The sequence below is a fragment of the Cucumis sativus genome, chromosome 1 (assembly GCF_000004075.3).
Source record: "Cucumis sativus cultivar 9930 chromosome 1, Cucumber_9930_V3, whole genome shotgun sequence".
NCBI classification, from domain to species: Eukaryota; Viridiplantae; Streptophyta; class Magnoliopsida; order Cucurbitales; family Cucurbitaceae; genus Cucumis; species Cucumis sativus.
Genome location: NC_026655.2, coordinates 23,341,127 through 23,358,661, shown reverse-complemented (window position 1 = coordinate 23,358,661; position 17,535 = coordinate 23,341,127). Strand labels below are relative to the sequence as shown.

Genomic DNA, 17,535 nt, shown 5'->3' with positions numbered 1-17,535 from the left:
TCACTATTGATGGCCAATAATTTTTTTTTTTTTTTGAGGGTATTGGATATAGTAAGGACAAAAAGGGAAAAAAATGATTTCTAGTAGTGTTTATTTTCTTTTTTGAACACATAATTTATGTATTGGATGAGAATTTCAGATATTATCATAATAAAAAGGCTAAGTTGATTGAACTTGGACAAAATTTATATTCATGAACTCAAATAAATTCGCCCAAATCATCTTATATAGAAAGAGCCCTTGCTGGCTAAAATTGGGATTTCAGAGAAGAAATTGTTGTTTTTTTTAAAAAAAAAAAGACTTGTTAACATTTATCAATTTATCATCTTAAATCAATCAATCAAAACTAAACCTAGATGAGGTGAGATGATAGTTTGGCTTTGGTTGCTTGTTTTATTGGTAGTCTAAAAAAATAATTAATAAAAAAGAGGTCCAATCATCTTATATGGAAATATTTTGTGGAATCACTACCACTATCATATTTAGTAATTTGTATTATAAATAATAGGATAATAAGACTATAGTCGTCCAATCTTAGTTGTTAGAAAAATACTCCATTTGAATGGTCCTAATTTCATTAACTTCAAGATGGAAATGACCTTTCAAAGGGTGGAAACTTCAAAATTTCAAATTTATAAAGGACACATTATGCAGGAAAAAATGACAGTTCATCAAGTGAGATAATGGCAGAGGCGGGTTGAGAAAAAAAAATATTTGGGAGAGAAAAGCCTTATCCTCAATTAAACCAAGGACTCAATAGACCTAATCAGCAGAATATTATTATTTCATTACTTGATAGAAATCTGGACTTCGTGTATTGGTATAGTGATTAGACTGACATCCAATAAAATATAGGAAATTTTCTGCAGAGCAAGTAAACTTCTGTTGATAAAAAAGAAAAATAACATGTTCTATGGGCCCATTACTATCCCAAAATGGCTAATAAACTCAATTAGTAGAGCTCACTGTTGCATCATCACAACATTCCTGGGGTGGTGTAACATTACTACAAACAGACTCCATACCCTTTACAGATAAACTAGCAAATCCCATAAGTGCCTGAAAGACATTGGGGAGGCCTGTTTTCAGATGGTTTGAAGTCATGGCTCGGCTAACCTGGATGGAGTTTAGATATTTGGCCTTCTCGGTATCAACAAGTTTCTTCAAGGCATCGGTTTTTGCACGCTTTAGTATAAGAGGATTCTTGGAGTTCAAATTGTCATTTCCAACTTCAGACAGAGAGTTTCCCCCAAGTTTCTTTTCCATCTCCGCCAATGAGTGCATCTCTTTTTGAAGTCTCTTATCCAGCTTTTCGTATTTCCTTTGGAGGTTTTGTTCCTCCACTTGCTGGAGTAGTAGAGAGTTTATGGCTGACAAGAGATTCTTGATGGCCTCTGAAGCTGCCTGAAAGAAAGACAGGGAGAGAATCGAGTGAAGAACACAGTAGAAAGAAAGGAAGGGAATAGAAGTTTGATGGTTTTAGTGCAAAGTAAATGGGAAAAATTCATAAAATATACTTAAAGTAGGCCAATTTTTAAAGTCCTTTAAGTAATTAATGGTGGCAGAGGCAAAACATTCACTTGGTGAGTAGAAATCTACCAATTACATCTGTCTAATGGCAATAGTGCAAACAAGCGAGTAATTACACAAAAATGGAAGCCACAACAAAGGAGAACCAACCAAAAGACATAATAAAATAAGTTAATAAATAATTGATACTTAAAGGAGGATAAAAGAAGATTACAATCTTTCAGCATATGATTAGACATACAGAATAATATAAAGTATGATTTGTCAAAGAAGCATCTTATCTTCTATCAAAGATAAATTTCAAATATGCTCAATTAGAGCCAAAATGAGCATGGTTTAGCATTTAAAGCATATCTACGCCTTCTAAGATAATGCGGTTTATAATTTCCTAACCAAGTGTGATGTGATATTCTAAAACGATAAGCTTAATTTAGGATTGAATTTTGATCTTTTTTTATTTTTTAATTTTGAACCAACTTTGAACTAAAAGATCAACATTTACCATGACAACATTCTCCGTTAAGCCATACCTTTAATCATCAGATCAAGGCCAAAATATTCACAAAAATGCACCAAGATAAGTACCTTGTCAGGTAATCTTTCAAGTGTATCCTGCCATTTTCCACAGATGTTAAGAACCACAGATGCACAAACACTCTGTCTATCATGATCGACAAGGAAGTCAGTAAGTTGAGTCCACCTACAGAGGGTTTTTACATACTCTCGCTGATATTTTACGAGATTGCAGAAGCTGCTGTACCAGACTGTTATCTCAGCTGCAAGCTGAGCTGTGGCCCGGCGATGGTAATCTGTACTTAGATCTATGTCATGGTTGTTGATATGATGGTTCAACTGCTGGGAGATTTGATTCTGAACTTGATGGCATTCAGACATTATCTTCCACATGTGCAATAACCTGAACAAAAATGAAACAGAAAAATTAAAAAAGACAGATGACAGATAATTATAAGACTCAATTTACATGAGAACACAGAGATCTTTGCCAAAAGGCGGAAGGTAGAGAGATTATTTTAGCCTCAGTATAGCTTTTGCAAAATTTGTGTAATTGTTATTAGGCAGGTTTGGCTCACGAAAGATATGCAGTCTAAAAAGTCGCCAACTTCCTTAACGGGCAGAATGAATGAGGATGAAATCATTTAGTGGGGAGAATAAAGGAAGGCAGCCAAGTCACCGATATCAGATAGTACGGGGGAAAAAGAATCACAGGATAACAGAGAAGAACAAGAAATCGGTCTTCGTTCATATTCATTCAGAAAGTGGCACTGTTGAATTTTCCTGTAATAAGCATATAAAGGAAGGTAAACTTTTATCGCCAGGACTCAAATAAAACCTTTGTGCATTTACCCCGAAGTTAAAGCAACCAATTGTGGATACAGTTCCTCATCCATTAGCGCCAATATAGAAGCACAATGTTCACCTATAGCTTGCCGCAGACGTATTATGTCAGACTCCAAACCCTCAACAGTCTGGCGAGTTTTCTCAATTTTGGTCCAATCATGATGCTCATCCTCTTGCTTTTGTAGTAGCAAAACTTTCTTTTTATACTCTAGATTGGTACCTTCTTCTTCCTACAAAATATGAAAATTTGATAAAAACAAGGACAAAAGAATCTCAATAAAACTTATGAAGGATATAGAATCATATGCAAGTAGTACTTGAATTTGAGAAGAAACAAAATTACTGTATTTCTTCTATTTTCTGAATCAAATACAAGGTCCTCTTACTTCTTAACAAAGGCCATCAAACAATAAGAAAAAATAATCACAAAAACAAAATACACACATACACATACATACATAATACACAATCAACATTACAAAAGATATATAGGAAATTCAACAGTGGATGTATAACAACTACCAGTATTGATATATCAATCAAACCTGCCTTGAATTGGCATCATTTCATACTACCGTAAGTTACAGTCTTCAAAAATAATCTACAAGGCAAAGAACAATTAAACAAAGTCCATGCATGATGTTACAGTAGCCAGTAGGTTCCAGTTCAATTAAAGTTTACTGATGAATGAAAACAGTTGCTCCAGCTATCTACAAGACTTCCTAGCAAAACAAGGTACCGGTTCTGTGAACTCAACCTCTAAGGAGTTGTTTGAGACGCTAAGTTGATTAAGTTAGTGGTTATTGTCGCCTATGAATTATAATAGTCCGTGTTTTGGGATGAAAACTATTTTAATATGAGTTATAAAAGTCTATATTTAGAGTGCAAACTATTTGGTCTAGGTAAGAAATAGTAAAGACTGTAACAACAAGAGAATGAGTAGAAAAGAGTAAACATGAACAAAGAGGGATTAAAAATATTAATAGTACAGATTCTTATAAAAAAAATAGCAATAGTACAGTTAATTGTTGGTTATATTCTAATAGTTAGAACACCAACTATTATAATTGAAATCCCAAACATGAAAATCAACTATAATAGCCCACTCCACCCACTTGAGTTAGGGGTCAAACACCCTCTTGGAACTTGGTCCACAACTTTAAGATATAATGGACAAATCACGAAAATGTTCTCAGGTAAGATCAAAGGAAAAAAATTTGATTGTCATCGTGGAGATGAGTGTAACAGAATATTAGAATGTCATTGGTCAACCACATCTTGCATATCAGGATGTCTTTGGGTGGACCTCGCCTTGCATATTAACACCCCCAACAATCAGGCACCGAGCAAAATCTTAAATTCTTTGCGCAGTTACTTTCCACATGGCAAGAGCAAGTAGGTGTTGGGAGAAGAAGGGTAAAAGATTCAAATTAAGCTGTCCTGAATTAAGATATGGATGAGGAATTTCTTCATCATGATCAAATTCCATTAAACGCTCAAGAGTTCCATTGATTCTTGAAGCAGATATTAATCCTAAAGATGGAATTCATATCTATTGAATCGTCAATTCAACCAAAAGCTTAAATGGGTGGTTGAAGGTAAATTTAATTATATATCGCCAACAATATCAACAACTACAAGATGATCGTACGAGTTTTTTACAATATTTCACATTTTTGCTATCATCTATTTCTGTGGGACATAGGTCAGCATAGCCTAAGAGTATTATGGCAATGATGAGACAAACGAAACATATATTCTGAGATTTTGCACAACAGTTTATATCAGCACGGTTCTTGTATTTTTTTTCTTTTTACCTTAATGTCCTTTTGAAGCCTTTGTTCTGCTGCATAAAGCTTTTTTAGGGTGATACAATGAGCTCCAGGTCGGCACGGTTCATTGGGACCAAGAAACTCAGCTGCATCTGTGGCAAACTGAAGTGTGCTAGATGACCACCTCCGCGATAATGCATTGAACACTTTAGCAGAATTGCTTCTCTTCCCTGTAATCATAGGATCAATAGTTGCTTGAGGAATTTACGGGAAAGTAATGGAAACTGAAGCAGGCCTGATGGTGCATTAAAGTAATAGAGCTTATGAAAGAAACTATGATACTTTCCCTTTTTTAATCAAGAAACAAAGGTATAGAGTTAATGTCTAAATATCTCTGAAATTAGAAGAGCATCTAAGAGGTTATAAACTTTTAATATTGTGTCTAATACACTTTTGAATTTAAAAAAGCATTTCAAAGGCGTTTAAACTTTCAGTATTCTGTCTAATAGCTCTGGAAATTTAAAATATCTAATAAACTCTTGTGTCGAGGTTCATGATCGGTGAGTCATTTTCCGAAGGTAAAAAATCCATTAAAAACGAAAAACTCACTGAAATAAAAAAAAAACTATTAGGCATGACATTGAAATTTTAGACTTCTTAGATACTTTTTAAGTTTAGAGACTAAATTAGTAAAGGAAGCATTGTATTATCTGAAACTACGGTTAAACAAAAGCCTGAATCTTATTGGTTATACACTTATTTTCCAAGATCTCCGAGTAGGCATCTTAAAAACAAGAAAGAAGAACGTAACATCCTGTGAAAAATGCCAGCCCTAAAGAAGGCAAAAGAAGTTGACTGAGACCTCGACTACAAACTAACAAATAATATCAGCACATAACAAACACTAAAGAGACTAAAACAAAAACATCAGCATAAAAGAAAATCGAGGAGTGCTGAAGGCTTTCAAGGTTAATTGCAAAGACATTGGAAGGCAAAGACTACAATTGCAAGAGGGATGCATTAGCAGTATGCTCAATATTAACTACTTTAAATAAGTTCGATGCCACAATCATAGGGAAAAAATGAAACCATACCATTTTTTTTTTAATTTTTGGAGAAAGGAAGTGTTAATTTTTCATCAGTTTCAAGGAAAATCATGAAAGTTAAAAACGAGATCAACTGCACAAAAGAGACAAAGAAATGATTAAAAAAAGAGAATACTTACTCTTGTTTTCCCTGAAATTATGGGGTGGAAAATCGTTTCCAACAGTGACATCAATGAGAACTGCTATTTCTTTTATGCCGCCCGATGCTTTAAGAAAATACTCATCGAGTTCCTTGACCACAGCTCCCAAGGTTTTCTTATTTTTCCATGATATCATGCCCATGTCTGTAGCCACCTTCATATGCAAGCTACTCGTAGAAGAAATACAACTTATCAATTCCCTTTGCTCTAGAGTCGTAGGTACTGGATTCACGACATCTTCCACAGCTTCCTCCTTCTTATCCTCTTCCTCAAATTCGCTTCTAGTCTCTGCCCAATTTTCCTCTTCAACTGGCCCCACAGTTTCACTCTTTTTTTGTTGATGCACAGCAGAATGCTCAAAAGGATCCCAATACTCCCAAGATGAGCTCAAGATTGGAGGTGATGGAGTGTGATCATCCTCATCCTCATCCTCGTCGATAACTACGCTTTCTTCTTGGGCAAGCTCATCTTTTTGTGCATCTTCAGCACCATGCTTCCTCAAATCAGGGCTAAAAGGTGGAGGTGGGGGTGGAGAGGGAGGCAAAGGGGGAGGTGGTGATGGAGGAGATGCCAAGCCATAAATAGTATCTTCAAGCTCCAATGTTTCAGACTCAGTAAATTGTCTAAGGGTTGCACCTGTATTTTTCAATGCCCTCAAGTAAGCTAGCAAGGAATCTGCAAATTCTTTCCTAAACCCTATTAACTGTTTCATTAGCTTCTTCCTCTCCCTACAAGCCTTCACTCTCTCCTCCTCATCAATACTTGAGGCAGCACAACCCATTTCACCAAATGGATACCAAATAAAAGATGTCTGCTATAGAATTTCAATCACAAACGCAGCAGAAATCGTAGACCCAATTGAAAGAAACTCAAGCAGAACAATCATTAAGGAGAAACGCTGATACAACTAAACCCCAAAGCTAAAAACTCCCTAATAACAAATTCCTGTTGGGCTTACCTTTGACAATGTTTGAATAAACTCAACTTCTCCACAGAATCTCCCTCTTCCAAGTTTAAGTGATTCGAAAACCCAAACAAATGGCTTAAAATCCAATGTTCATTACAAAAATTTCACAACCAACAATATCCAAGTGACCAAATTACAAGATCCATGAAAAGATAAAGAGATACCAAAATAACCGGACAATGCTTTTCTCAGCTGGGGTTCAAACTTCAACTCCTCTTATTCTTCTACTCGAATCTTCTATGCTAAAGCCCGAGCATTACGATTCACAGCAGCTTGATTGGCTCAAGGATTCGCAAAAAAGACAAAATAAGAAGAATAAACAACCAGAATCACACAGCTTCAAAACCCCATTACTCTCACCACCAAACAAACAAAGCAGTAAAAAATACAAATGTAATAATTAGTTTTTTTTAAAAAAAACGTCCAAGACCCAACTCAGAAAAATCTTGTAGAAGCTATTTTTAATTGATGAAACGGTGGAAAAAGAACATGAGAACAGTGGGTCTGACAAGTAGAAGGGTGTCAGCTGCAGAATCCACTGCCCAAAGAAGAAGAACAAGAGAAGGCAAGTGATAATGCGACAACAACCATAGGTGGTTTATGAGAAGAAGAAAAAATTGTGAAACGGAAAGGGAAATTTAGAGTAACGTCGAAAAAGAAGGTTGTGAGTGTCCGTCGCCTTTATGTGTTCGTCCTTTTTACAGATTACAGAATGAAAAATGAGAAAGAAGAGAGAGAGAGAGAGTTGGGAAGCTCGAAAATCGAGAAATGGGAAGCATCCAATGAATTGGCTTGGTTTAGCTTTTTTAGCTTAGCTTAGCACCTACCAATTGCTATTATTATTCATAACCCATCATCATCATCAATGGTGTTCGGTTTCTTTCTTTCTCTGTGTCTTTTACATGAAGATTGCTCCAAATTTCCTTTGATTCTGCTTCAACTTTCAAACCCAACATATATTCTGTTTAACTGTATAGTTTCTTTAAATGGTTTCCCATTTTTTCTAAATACTTAAATACCCAATTTCCTTTTTTTTATTTGGTTTACTAACGATTTTGTTTCTTTGTGTTAAAAATTATTTTTTTTTCTTATTTTTCTACTGCTTAATTTTCTCAATTTATTATGAAATTTTATATCAAAACATCACATTTCATCTTAATATATATTAGTCCATATCAACACAAATTCAGATCTCATTAAGTTGTGATACTTCACTATACATATTCTTTTTTCATTTTTCTATACTTAAAAGTACTTCACCTATTTACTTAAAATATGTATTTGAATTTTTTTTTTCCATTTTTGCTCTCATGCTCTCAACTATTCAATTTAATCATTCACTTTTAATATGTATATATATCTTAGTTTAAGTAAAGGTAATGGAGCAAAAAATGGTTTGATGATAAAGTAAGCAAAAAGTCAAAATTCTTACCTTTTAAAATGTGGGACAAAAGTCATTTTACACTTTCAAGAATAAATCTTTTCAATTAAATTTTGGATATTTTTAGAAGGCCGAAGGGTAATTATAAAATAGAAAGAAAAAATAATAATTAAGAGTCACCATATCTGACGAGGCAGAAGTTTTCTTTTTAAAAAAAAAATGATGGTGTTTTGTATTTAATTTTAATTTTGACTTTTCAATTCTATTATTGAAGTTTATCTTTGAAGCTTCTTTAAAAGGAAAATGACAAAGGCACTAAATTTAAATACTATGACATGATCAGTACTTAGGTAGACAAGTAATCAATAATTTGCCACTATTTAACATAAAGGACTTAGACTGGTGGCATAAACTAAAGGTGGATGGGACAAAAAATTATGAGGGGTAGGTAAGGTAGAATACATTTTAAATTGTATACTTTTTTTTAATATTGGCCATAAGCAAATAATTAAGAAAATAACAAAATATTATCTTAATATTCTACCATTTTAGTTTTAACAAATACTTATAAGGAAGAAAATATAAAACAAGAAAATGTTTTGTACAAAGATCATAGGTGAATATTTGTGGTATTAAATGAGAAAATACTGCAATGTGGAGGATATATCATTACATGAAAAGGTAAATGGTAACATATTTCAAAAGAACAAATAAATCATACATTGAAAAAATAATCTTATCACCTCCCACTTGCTCTTCAGAAGGAACAAATTTGACATTGAGCTGTTTTCGAGCAACCATTTCTACGATGAAGTGATAGACGTTGATTTCAATAGGTTTGGTTTAACTGTGAAGAGCTAAATTCTTGCAGCCATGTAAGTTGCACTTGAACTGTCAAAAGGTCGTAGCAGCAGCCGAGAAGGAAGAAAGTGAAATCGAATTCAAACAATATTGATTGTATTGTTTATTGAACATTGGTATATTTTTTATTACTAAAACTTACGATTACATGTATAATTATAGACAAGATAAAAGCAACATAAGGAAAGTATCAATAAATAAATACAAAGATATTATACACCAAATTATAGCATAATTATGACAATACCCTCCCTCAAACTCAAGATGGTAGAGTACACACCACCTTGAGTTTGTGAAGTAACTTAGTGAAACGAGGAGAATGGAGAGTTTTGGTGAAAATATTTGCAGGTTGATTAGTGGTGGAGATGGAGAGTGTTGCTCTAAAGATGATGGCGAACAAAATGGCAATAATTCTCAATATACTTTGTTTGTTCATGGAAAACATCAGTGTGTGCAATCTGAATAGCACCATGGTTATCACAATGAAGAATAGGGGGTGATGTCTGTGGGACTCTCGTATAAGAAGCCAACAAAACCATAATAATTCAAAAGTGGCATCAACTAGAGCACGATATTCAAATTATGTGCTGGAACGGAAAACGATAGACTGTTTCTTGTTGCGTTAGGAGATAAGAGCATCACCTAAATAGAATCAATAACCAGTGGTTGGCCTTATGTCAGTAAGATCACCAGTCCAATCAGCATCAGAGAATCTAGAGAGAACCGGTAAGGATTTTGAGGAGAACTGTAGACCATGACCCAAAGTGTCTTTAATATAGCAGAGAATACGAAGTACAACAGTGAAGTGAATAGTGCCGAGGATCAGCCATGAATTGACTGACAATATGAACGGCATACGCAATATCTGAACGGGTCACAGATAAGTAAATCAGGATGCCAACAAGTTGCCTATACAAAGTGGGTCGTCAAGAGGAACACCATCAAAAGGAGTGAGTCGTACATTTTGGATCCAAAGGCGTTGGTGATGTGGCAGAATCAGTAATACCAGATCGATTGAAGATCGGCTGAGGAGATCAGAGACATACTTTGCTTGAGATAAGTAGTAGCCCTTAGTTGAGGATGAGATCTCAAGACTAAGAAAATAGTTTAGGGTTCCTAAGTCCTTCATCTCAAAGTGCTTACCTAGGTAATATTGCAATGCAGATATAGCTTAAGGGTCATCACTTGTAATAATCATGTCATCAACATGTAAGAGAAGAGGAACAATACCACTAGATGTCTGGCGAGTAAACAAGGTTGAATCATGAGAGCTGGAAGTGAACCCAAGTTGGGTAATAGTGGAACTGAATGTTGCAAACCAAGCTTGAGGAGCCTGTTTGAGACCGTAGAGAGCATGACAAAGAAGACACACTTTCTGAGGTGGCGAAGTAGTACCAGGTGGTGGTTTCATATAGACTTCTTTAGATAGGGTTCCATTGAGGAACACATTTTTAACATTCATTTGAAGGAGGGACCATTGTTTTATAGCAACAATGGCTAAAAGACTGCAAACGAACGTCATTCGGGATACAAGAGCAAATTTTTTTTCATAATCAATGTCATATTCCTGAGAATAACCTTTGACCACAAGTCATGTTTTGAATCATTCAATAGAGCCATTAGACTGTGTTTTGATTTTAAAAATCCACTTGCAGTTGATAGATTTCTTTTCAGGAGGTAAGTCAATATAGTCCCAAGTATGAGTCTTTTTTAATGCTTAAGTTCTTCATTCATTGTGTGCTGCCACAAGAGGTTAGTACCGGCTTTCTTATACGAGGAAGGATCAACCAAAGACATGATAGTGGAAAAAAATGGTAATCTTTAAGATGAGGAGGAGATTCTCTTATCCAGGTAGACCGTCGAACCAGTGCAGATTTAGGTTCCTCATAAACAGTAGATGAGAGATCCGAGAGCGCAGAGATAAAATCAGATTGATTGAGCTCAGATATGGATAGAGGACAAGGTGTAGTGTTGGGTGATGAGTCAGAAATAGTGAATAGGTCAGTAGAAGGATCTATGAAGAATGAGTGAGGACTAGATAGAGATGCATGAAATGAAGAAAGACTAGAAAACATACGATCTTCCTAAAAGGTGACATGGTGAGATATACGTAATCGTTTAGAGATGGGATCCCAACAATGAAATCCTTTATGTTCAGTACCATAACCCAAGAAACAACATAGACGAGCATGTGATTCAAGTTTGGTATGTTCATGAGGATGTATAACATAAAACATACACAACCAAAAACCTTGAAATTAGAATAAGAGAGGAAAGTATCGTATAATCGTTCAAAGGGAGAAACATTGTGAATAACTTGAGAAGGAAGGCGGTTGATGACATAAACAGAGGTGAGGGCAGTCTCTTCCCAAAAAAATTTCATAGCAGGAAGCAGAAAGAAGTTGAGCGTGAGCAGAGTCAAGAATGTGACGATGCTTTTGTTTGACTCTTCCATTTTGCTGGGAGGTGTGAGGACATGGGCGTTGAATCAGAGTGCCTTGATGGACAATAAAGGAAAGAAGACAAGAGTCATTATATTCCATTATCGGTGCAAAAGATTTTAATTGTGCTAGAGAATTGTGTGTGAACCATATTTGCAAAATCAACATAAATTTGATATAAGGAAGAACGATGTTTAAGAAAGTAAATACAAGTAAAACGAGAATAGGCATCAATAAATAAGAAAAAATATTGATAATCATTAATAGTAGTACATGGAGCAGGACCCCAAATTTTAGAATGAATAAGGCTAAAAGGTATATCACATAATGAAGTAGAATTAGAAAATGATAAAGTACGTTGTTCCACAAGTTTGCAATTTAAACACTCAAAATGACTAAATTTTGAGACATTATTCAAAGTGTTAGTAGAAACTAAATTACAAAGTTTATCAGAAGATGCATGACCTAGACGAAGATGCCACTATATATAGTGTTATCAGTGATAGGTGCAGAGATGGGTGGAAATACATAAGAGTGTTGAAGAGATGTGAGTTCAAATAATCGTCTCACCTTCCATCCCATATCAATCACTTGTCATGTCTAAGAATCCTGAACCTAACACCCATGAGAAGAAAAGATAATGGTTAGTCTGAGATCACATAATTGGCCAATAGAGGCTAGGTTGGATGTAAGATTTAGAACGTGATAGATGTTTGACAGATTTATGGTGGGTGTATTAACAATGCCAGTGTGAGAGATAGACATGTGATTACCATCAGCAGAATGAATTGGAGGAAGAGATTTAACAAGAATAAGGGAGGTTAACAACGAAATGTCAGAAGTCGTATGATTACATCAAGTCGAATCAAGGAGCCAAGAAGTACCTAGAGTGACAACAAGACCATTAGAGTTGGAAGAGATCACTTGTTTAAGTTAAAGGGATAAAACTCATGGCAGTAGAAGATTTTACAGATCCATTTCTCAATTTAATTTGGAAATTCCAAAATACCAATACATTTGCAAAATAATATAGAAATAAGTTTTCTTATTATAACTTAAAGGCTAAGCATGTTTTTTAAATATAGATTAGAGAAAGAAAAACTTACTTGTTTGACGTCTCGGAATCTAAAAAATAAATCTCCAAATTGGAATACCACCCGTCATAGACCTTCCAATCATTTGAGATGAGATTAGTTTGTTAGAACCAATTGGGATAGAAAAAGTTTAGAGATTTTTTTTAGAAACTCTTTTGCATAAAAGCAAAATTACCTATTTAGGACAATCCCTCGAGAACAGAAGTTCATAATACACTTAGGATTAGGACTAAGTTACCTAGGTCATCCTAATGAAATAGAAACTCAAATAGTTAACGGAGTTACATTTAGTGGTTACTATTTTGTCGTCTGATTTGATGCAAACTCATTGCATGGGATGCCATCACTCACATGTCACCTACACAAACGCGTTGGATCATTAAATTTATATCAAATACAAAGTAAGCCGTATCCATAATGTTACCATAATAAGGTATCCGACCTTATATCCCTATACTATAATCATTTAAGTTGATTTCGAACATTGATCCTTGAAATAATAATAATATTTTATTGAATAAATAACGATATCAACAAATTATATTTACTATCTATGAGTTTTAGGACATAAATCACAACACTATCTTCCCTCCAACTTAATCCACACTGAAGTTTGAAGCTCTACCATTCTCCAAACTGAAGAGTTATTGGATCCATCATGATATGAACATCAACCAAATGGACTAAAAATTGACTATCATTTTGGGGTTTCCATAGGAGTGGTAAGGGGGAGGTATGAGCGACAAGGGACACTTAGAGTGCCAATGACAGAACCTTGCATGTTCAACCCAAATAAACCAAACATGCAAGGACAATAATGAGGATTTTGAAAACGAAGAGATAAAGAAATAAGTTTTTTTTGGAGGAGGGTTCGAAATTAATTGACAAAGGAAACCAAAAAAAAGTTTTGGATCTAGGTTTCTGAAATTGAGGGAGAGACGATTTTGAAGTATAATTTGAAATGGACGGTTCAACTAAATGAATGAGGATTTCAGCGGAGAAGGGTTTCGAAGAAGGAGGGAGACAGAGACTTCATTTTTTTAGAAGAAATTTGACAGAGGAAGGGATATAGATGAGGGATTCGAATAAGAGAAAGAGAGAAAGTTCATAGAAGGAGAGAGGAAGATGAACAATTCAGAGAAGGAAAAGAGAGAAAGTAAAGAGAAGGAGAAAGGAGGAGTGGTGAACAGTGACTAGAAGATTAAGAGGGAGTGATGAATAGTGACAAAATCATTGAGGGGAAGGATTATGGATGTCTACGACGGAGAATGGTGAGGATTGAGATAATGAGAATGATTATTAATTACTCCCTAATCCATGAGTTATTAAAAGGACTTACCAGAAAAACAGAAAATTAGCAGGTTTGATTTAGATAAATGACAAATTTTTATTTAAATTGATAAAATAGCAAAATAAAAAAATATAAGAAAAATTTTTCTAGAACAATGTCTTAAATGCACATACCTAAGTGAAAAACTTACATTCTAAATACAATTATTCAACAAATCACAAGCACCTCATAATTAACTTAAACTCCTAAAAAACAATTAACACCTATCAAAATTGTAATTTTCCTCCAAAACCCAAACATTAACACCTATCACCATCAAAGCTCCACATAATTTCGGCAATCGTTTCTATCTTCTTCAAATCATGCCATTTAGGCATTCAAACGTTATTAAGCTCTTCACATCCTCCAAACCTTTCAAACACTTAAGGCATTCAAACGTCAAAAGAAAAAGGGTCACCAAACAATATTCTTGGATCACTTTTAAACTCTTCAAACCTGAAAAGATTTCAGCTTCCCTAGATTCCACCAAACAATATTCTTGAAACCCTTCGTCCCCTTCAAACCTTCAAAGTCTTCTGTTAGTTGCAAAAATGATTAGAGCTTCCAACTTTATCCCCTTCAAAACCCTTCAAAGTCGTCATACATTTGACGTGAAACAAGAGATTTTCTTCTTCATCAAAACGACTCTAGATTCAGGTGAGCTTCTTCATCGGTGCAAAGATTTGTTTTTGTAGTTCTTCTTTCGTTTGATTGAGCTTTGATGCTTAGGAAAATTTATTCTCAACACCCTAAATGTAGCATGCAAAGCAAGATTACTCTAAATCGTTCACTATTATCACAAAGCACATTCAGGTGGCCTATGAACTATTGCCAAAGTCAAAAAGAAAAATGTAAAGTGTAGAATATTTTATGAATTTAGAATCTTAGAAGCAAATAACACGAATAGTGATATTTCAAAATAATATAGAAAAATGCACATTTCGAGAATATGTTTTAAAAATAGGTATAAAAATCATACATTTTAAAACTTAAAATGCAAAAACATGAATATTGTTATTTCAAAATAATATCAAACATGCACATATTCAAACTATTTTTCTACAAAATTTTAAAATAATGAACACATATAGATGTTAATATATATTTTCTATTTATTTTTAAAATATATATAACAGCCACCAAAATAGATTTTTTAAAAATTTAAAGCGCAATAAAAAAAATAACCCTAAATGTAATTTGCACTTAAATTAAGGAATCTAATCTAACATATAATTTCATATTGTTATGGAAAATATATATTGTGCATTATTTAATAATAATTATCGATATTGTTAATAAATAGTTTTAAATATAACAAACCCGAAAGTCTGATAGATATATTTTTCTTTAATATAGGGGAGGTTGTTGAAATTTTGTCCAACAAAATAACATATTTAGTTAGAATTTACTAAATTTGAATTATGTTTGGAAAATACACTCTCTCCGCGAAATCTGCTATACTTAGAATATGAATTATCGTATGACTAGGGGTAGATTTAGATTTAATATAATTATAAAAAAAAAAAAAGGACAGGTGGCAGTTTTGCTATTTTTCTTATTTTTTTTCATTATTTGTCAATTTTCAAATTCTTATCTACAATTTTGCTATTTCCACCGTTATCTCTTATTAAAAATTGTCGAGCAAAACAAGGAGTGGGTTGTGGGCTAAATAGCTCTGTCCACTCCTAGTCAATATATGGGTCAATCAGCACTTGGGTTATCAAGAAAAATAACAAATTATGAGTTTTACTTTGAAAAAATAGCAAAAATAATTTTAAATTGTTAGAATAGCAAAATATAAAAATTAAAAAAAAAAATCTCTCAAATACCCCTATCCAATATGAAAAGTACAATTATTCACATAAATCATAAATACACTATAATTGAAATAACATATGCTACACAAAAATCTTCCTCCAAAAACATAAAGATTAGAAAAGTTGCCATTAATGAGAAGTTTCATCTCATGCCTGCAAAATTTTAAATCTATTTCAAGATCTAAAAGATGTAATTAATTTGAAATGGGTAATTGCAAAATTGAGACACATTCAATCCAAGAGTTTGACTCTACACCTGTGGAACAACTATAGCCGAAAGCTTCATGTTGAAAATGGAAACATTGTTGATATTATAATAAAGATGAAATCATGAAATTATACCATAAAATTCATAACTTATATACATCTTAGCAAGATATGCATCGGTGAGTTCGTCCACTCAAATCGGTGAGTTCTTCATACATTTGAGATATTCTCTTTTGTTTGCAAGAAAACATTTTCTCTCACATTGTGTTTGTCTCTCTCTCAATCTTTTTTTTTTCTTTTCTCTTATAAAACCTAAAAAAAGAAAATTCAAATAATAAAGTACAATTTGGAAAATAGCAAATCCAAAAAATAATTTTATTTTTAGCAAAACAGTCTGAAATAGATATTTTTTGACAATTTTTTAACCGACTTTATCCCTTCATAGGCATAAACTCATTTTTCTCATATACAATGTATTTTTGCAGAGTAAAATAATGAAATATAACACATATTTAAACTCATTTACGAATACAGTGTATTTGCATATCATTTAACTTTATAAAAATATTAAATAAATATTTATTTTTAGGATTATCTCATTTAACCAACATCTCCTAGATTTATGCTTTCAATTTATACCAGTTTTTCGAATTTGTAGGCTTCAAATCAAATGATTAACAATTTATTCTTATTAATATATATATATTATAATAGCTATTTAATTCACTCTTTTTCTTACCATAAAATGACTGATAATATAATTATGTTTCATAAGGTTTGGTTAATTCTTAATAACATTTTATACCCAATTTTTGGATTTGTAGGTTTCAATCTATAATTTCATCTTTCCTTAAATGCTCGTGCATTTGATATAATAACAACTTCATATTAAAATTTTGTTTCCCCTATAATTATGCATTTAACCAACGTTTCATAAAATTGTTCATTTATCGTAATAATAAATTGAAATTAAAATTTCCATAAAATAGTTCAATCATTCCATAAAATAATTTTATTTTTTCCTATAATTGTTATGCATTTAACGTGCATATTTTTATTTCAAGATATTTTTTATTATCCATAAACATCGTGATTCTTGATCAATTCCCCTAAATCAATGGCAAACATAAGTTCAAAATTTTAGAATAATATTGTTAATATTCTTTTTATATATTCCATAAGTGTTATTTTAAAATTTGATTAGAAACCGCCCAAGTACTACAAATTTGATTTTAAATGTCACGATCCCATAAAATTATGATAATAGTGTGATTTTTATCTGAAAAAATTATTTAATTGTACCAATAATTTTTTATGACATTTTTATTTTGAATTACACTAATATTCAATTTTCATTTCACTACTAGGAATATTTTAGTGTTTGGATTCAAATTTCTTTTACAGCATGCTTGACTTTAATGTACACTTTTCCATCTTTAAATCTTTCTGTGTGATGCAACAATTCAAACCTTATTCGAATTGTCGAAAACAAGGACATGTATTGACTTATGCTGGTTATGTCGAAATTTC

At 33.0% G+C, this 17,535-nt stretch overlaps 1 protein-coding gene across 1 annotated transcript; it reads right to left on the bottom strand.

Moving 5' to 3' along the window:
- Positions 1–757: 757 nt before the first annotated feature.
- LOC101216940 (protein ALTERED PHOSPHATE STARVATION RESPONSE 1) lies at positions 758–7,740 on the bottom strand. Its single transcript, XM_004135687.3, has 5 exons — positions 5,887–7,740; positions 4,707–4,891; positions 2,896–3,119; positions 2,116–2,446; positions 758–1,404 (listed from the first exon to the last, which is right to left on the bottom strand). Exons 1-5 carry the CDS (start codon positions 6,686–6,688, stop codon positions 949–951), a joined length of 1,998 nt encoding a protein of 665 aa, XP_004135735.1. The 5' UTR covers positions 6,689–7,740; the 3' UTR covers positions 758–948.
- Positions 7,741–17,535: the final 9,795 nt, after the last annotated feature.

What these genes read in the sequence shown, in the direction of transcription:
- LOC101216940 (XM_004135687.3), bottom strand. Translation starts at nt 6,688, where the DNA reads ATGGGTTGTGCTGCCTCAAGTATTGATGAGGAGGAGAGAGTGAAGGCT. An exon ending in TAATTTCAGGGAAAACAAGA is followed by an intron (nt 4,892 to 5,886) that starts GTAAGTATTCTC and finishes CTATGATTACAG; the next exon opens with GGAAGAGAAGCAATTCTGCT. An exon ending in TTGAAAGATTACCTGACAAG is followed by an intron (nt 1,405 to 2,115) that starts GTACTTATCTTG and finishes TCTTTCTTTCAG; the next exon opens with GCAGCTTCAGAGGCCATCAA.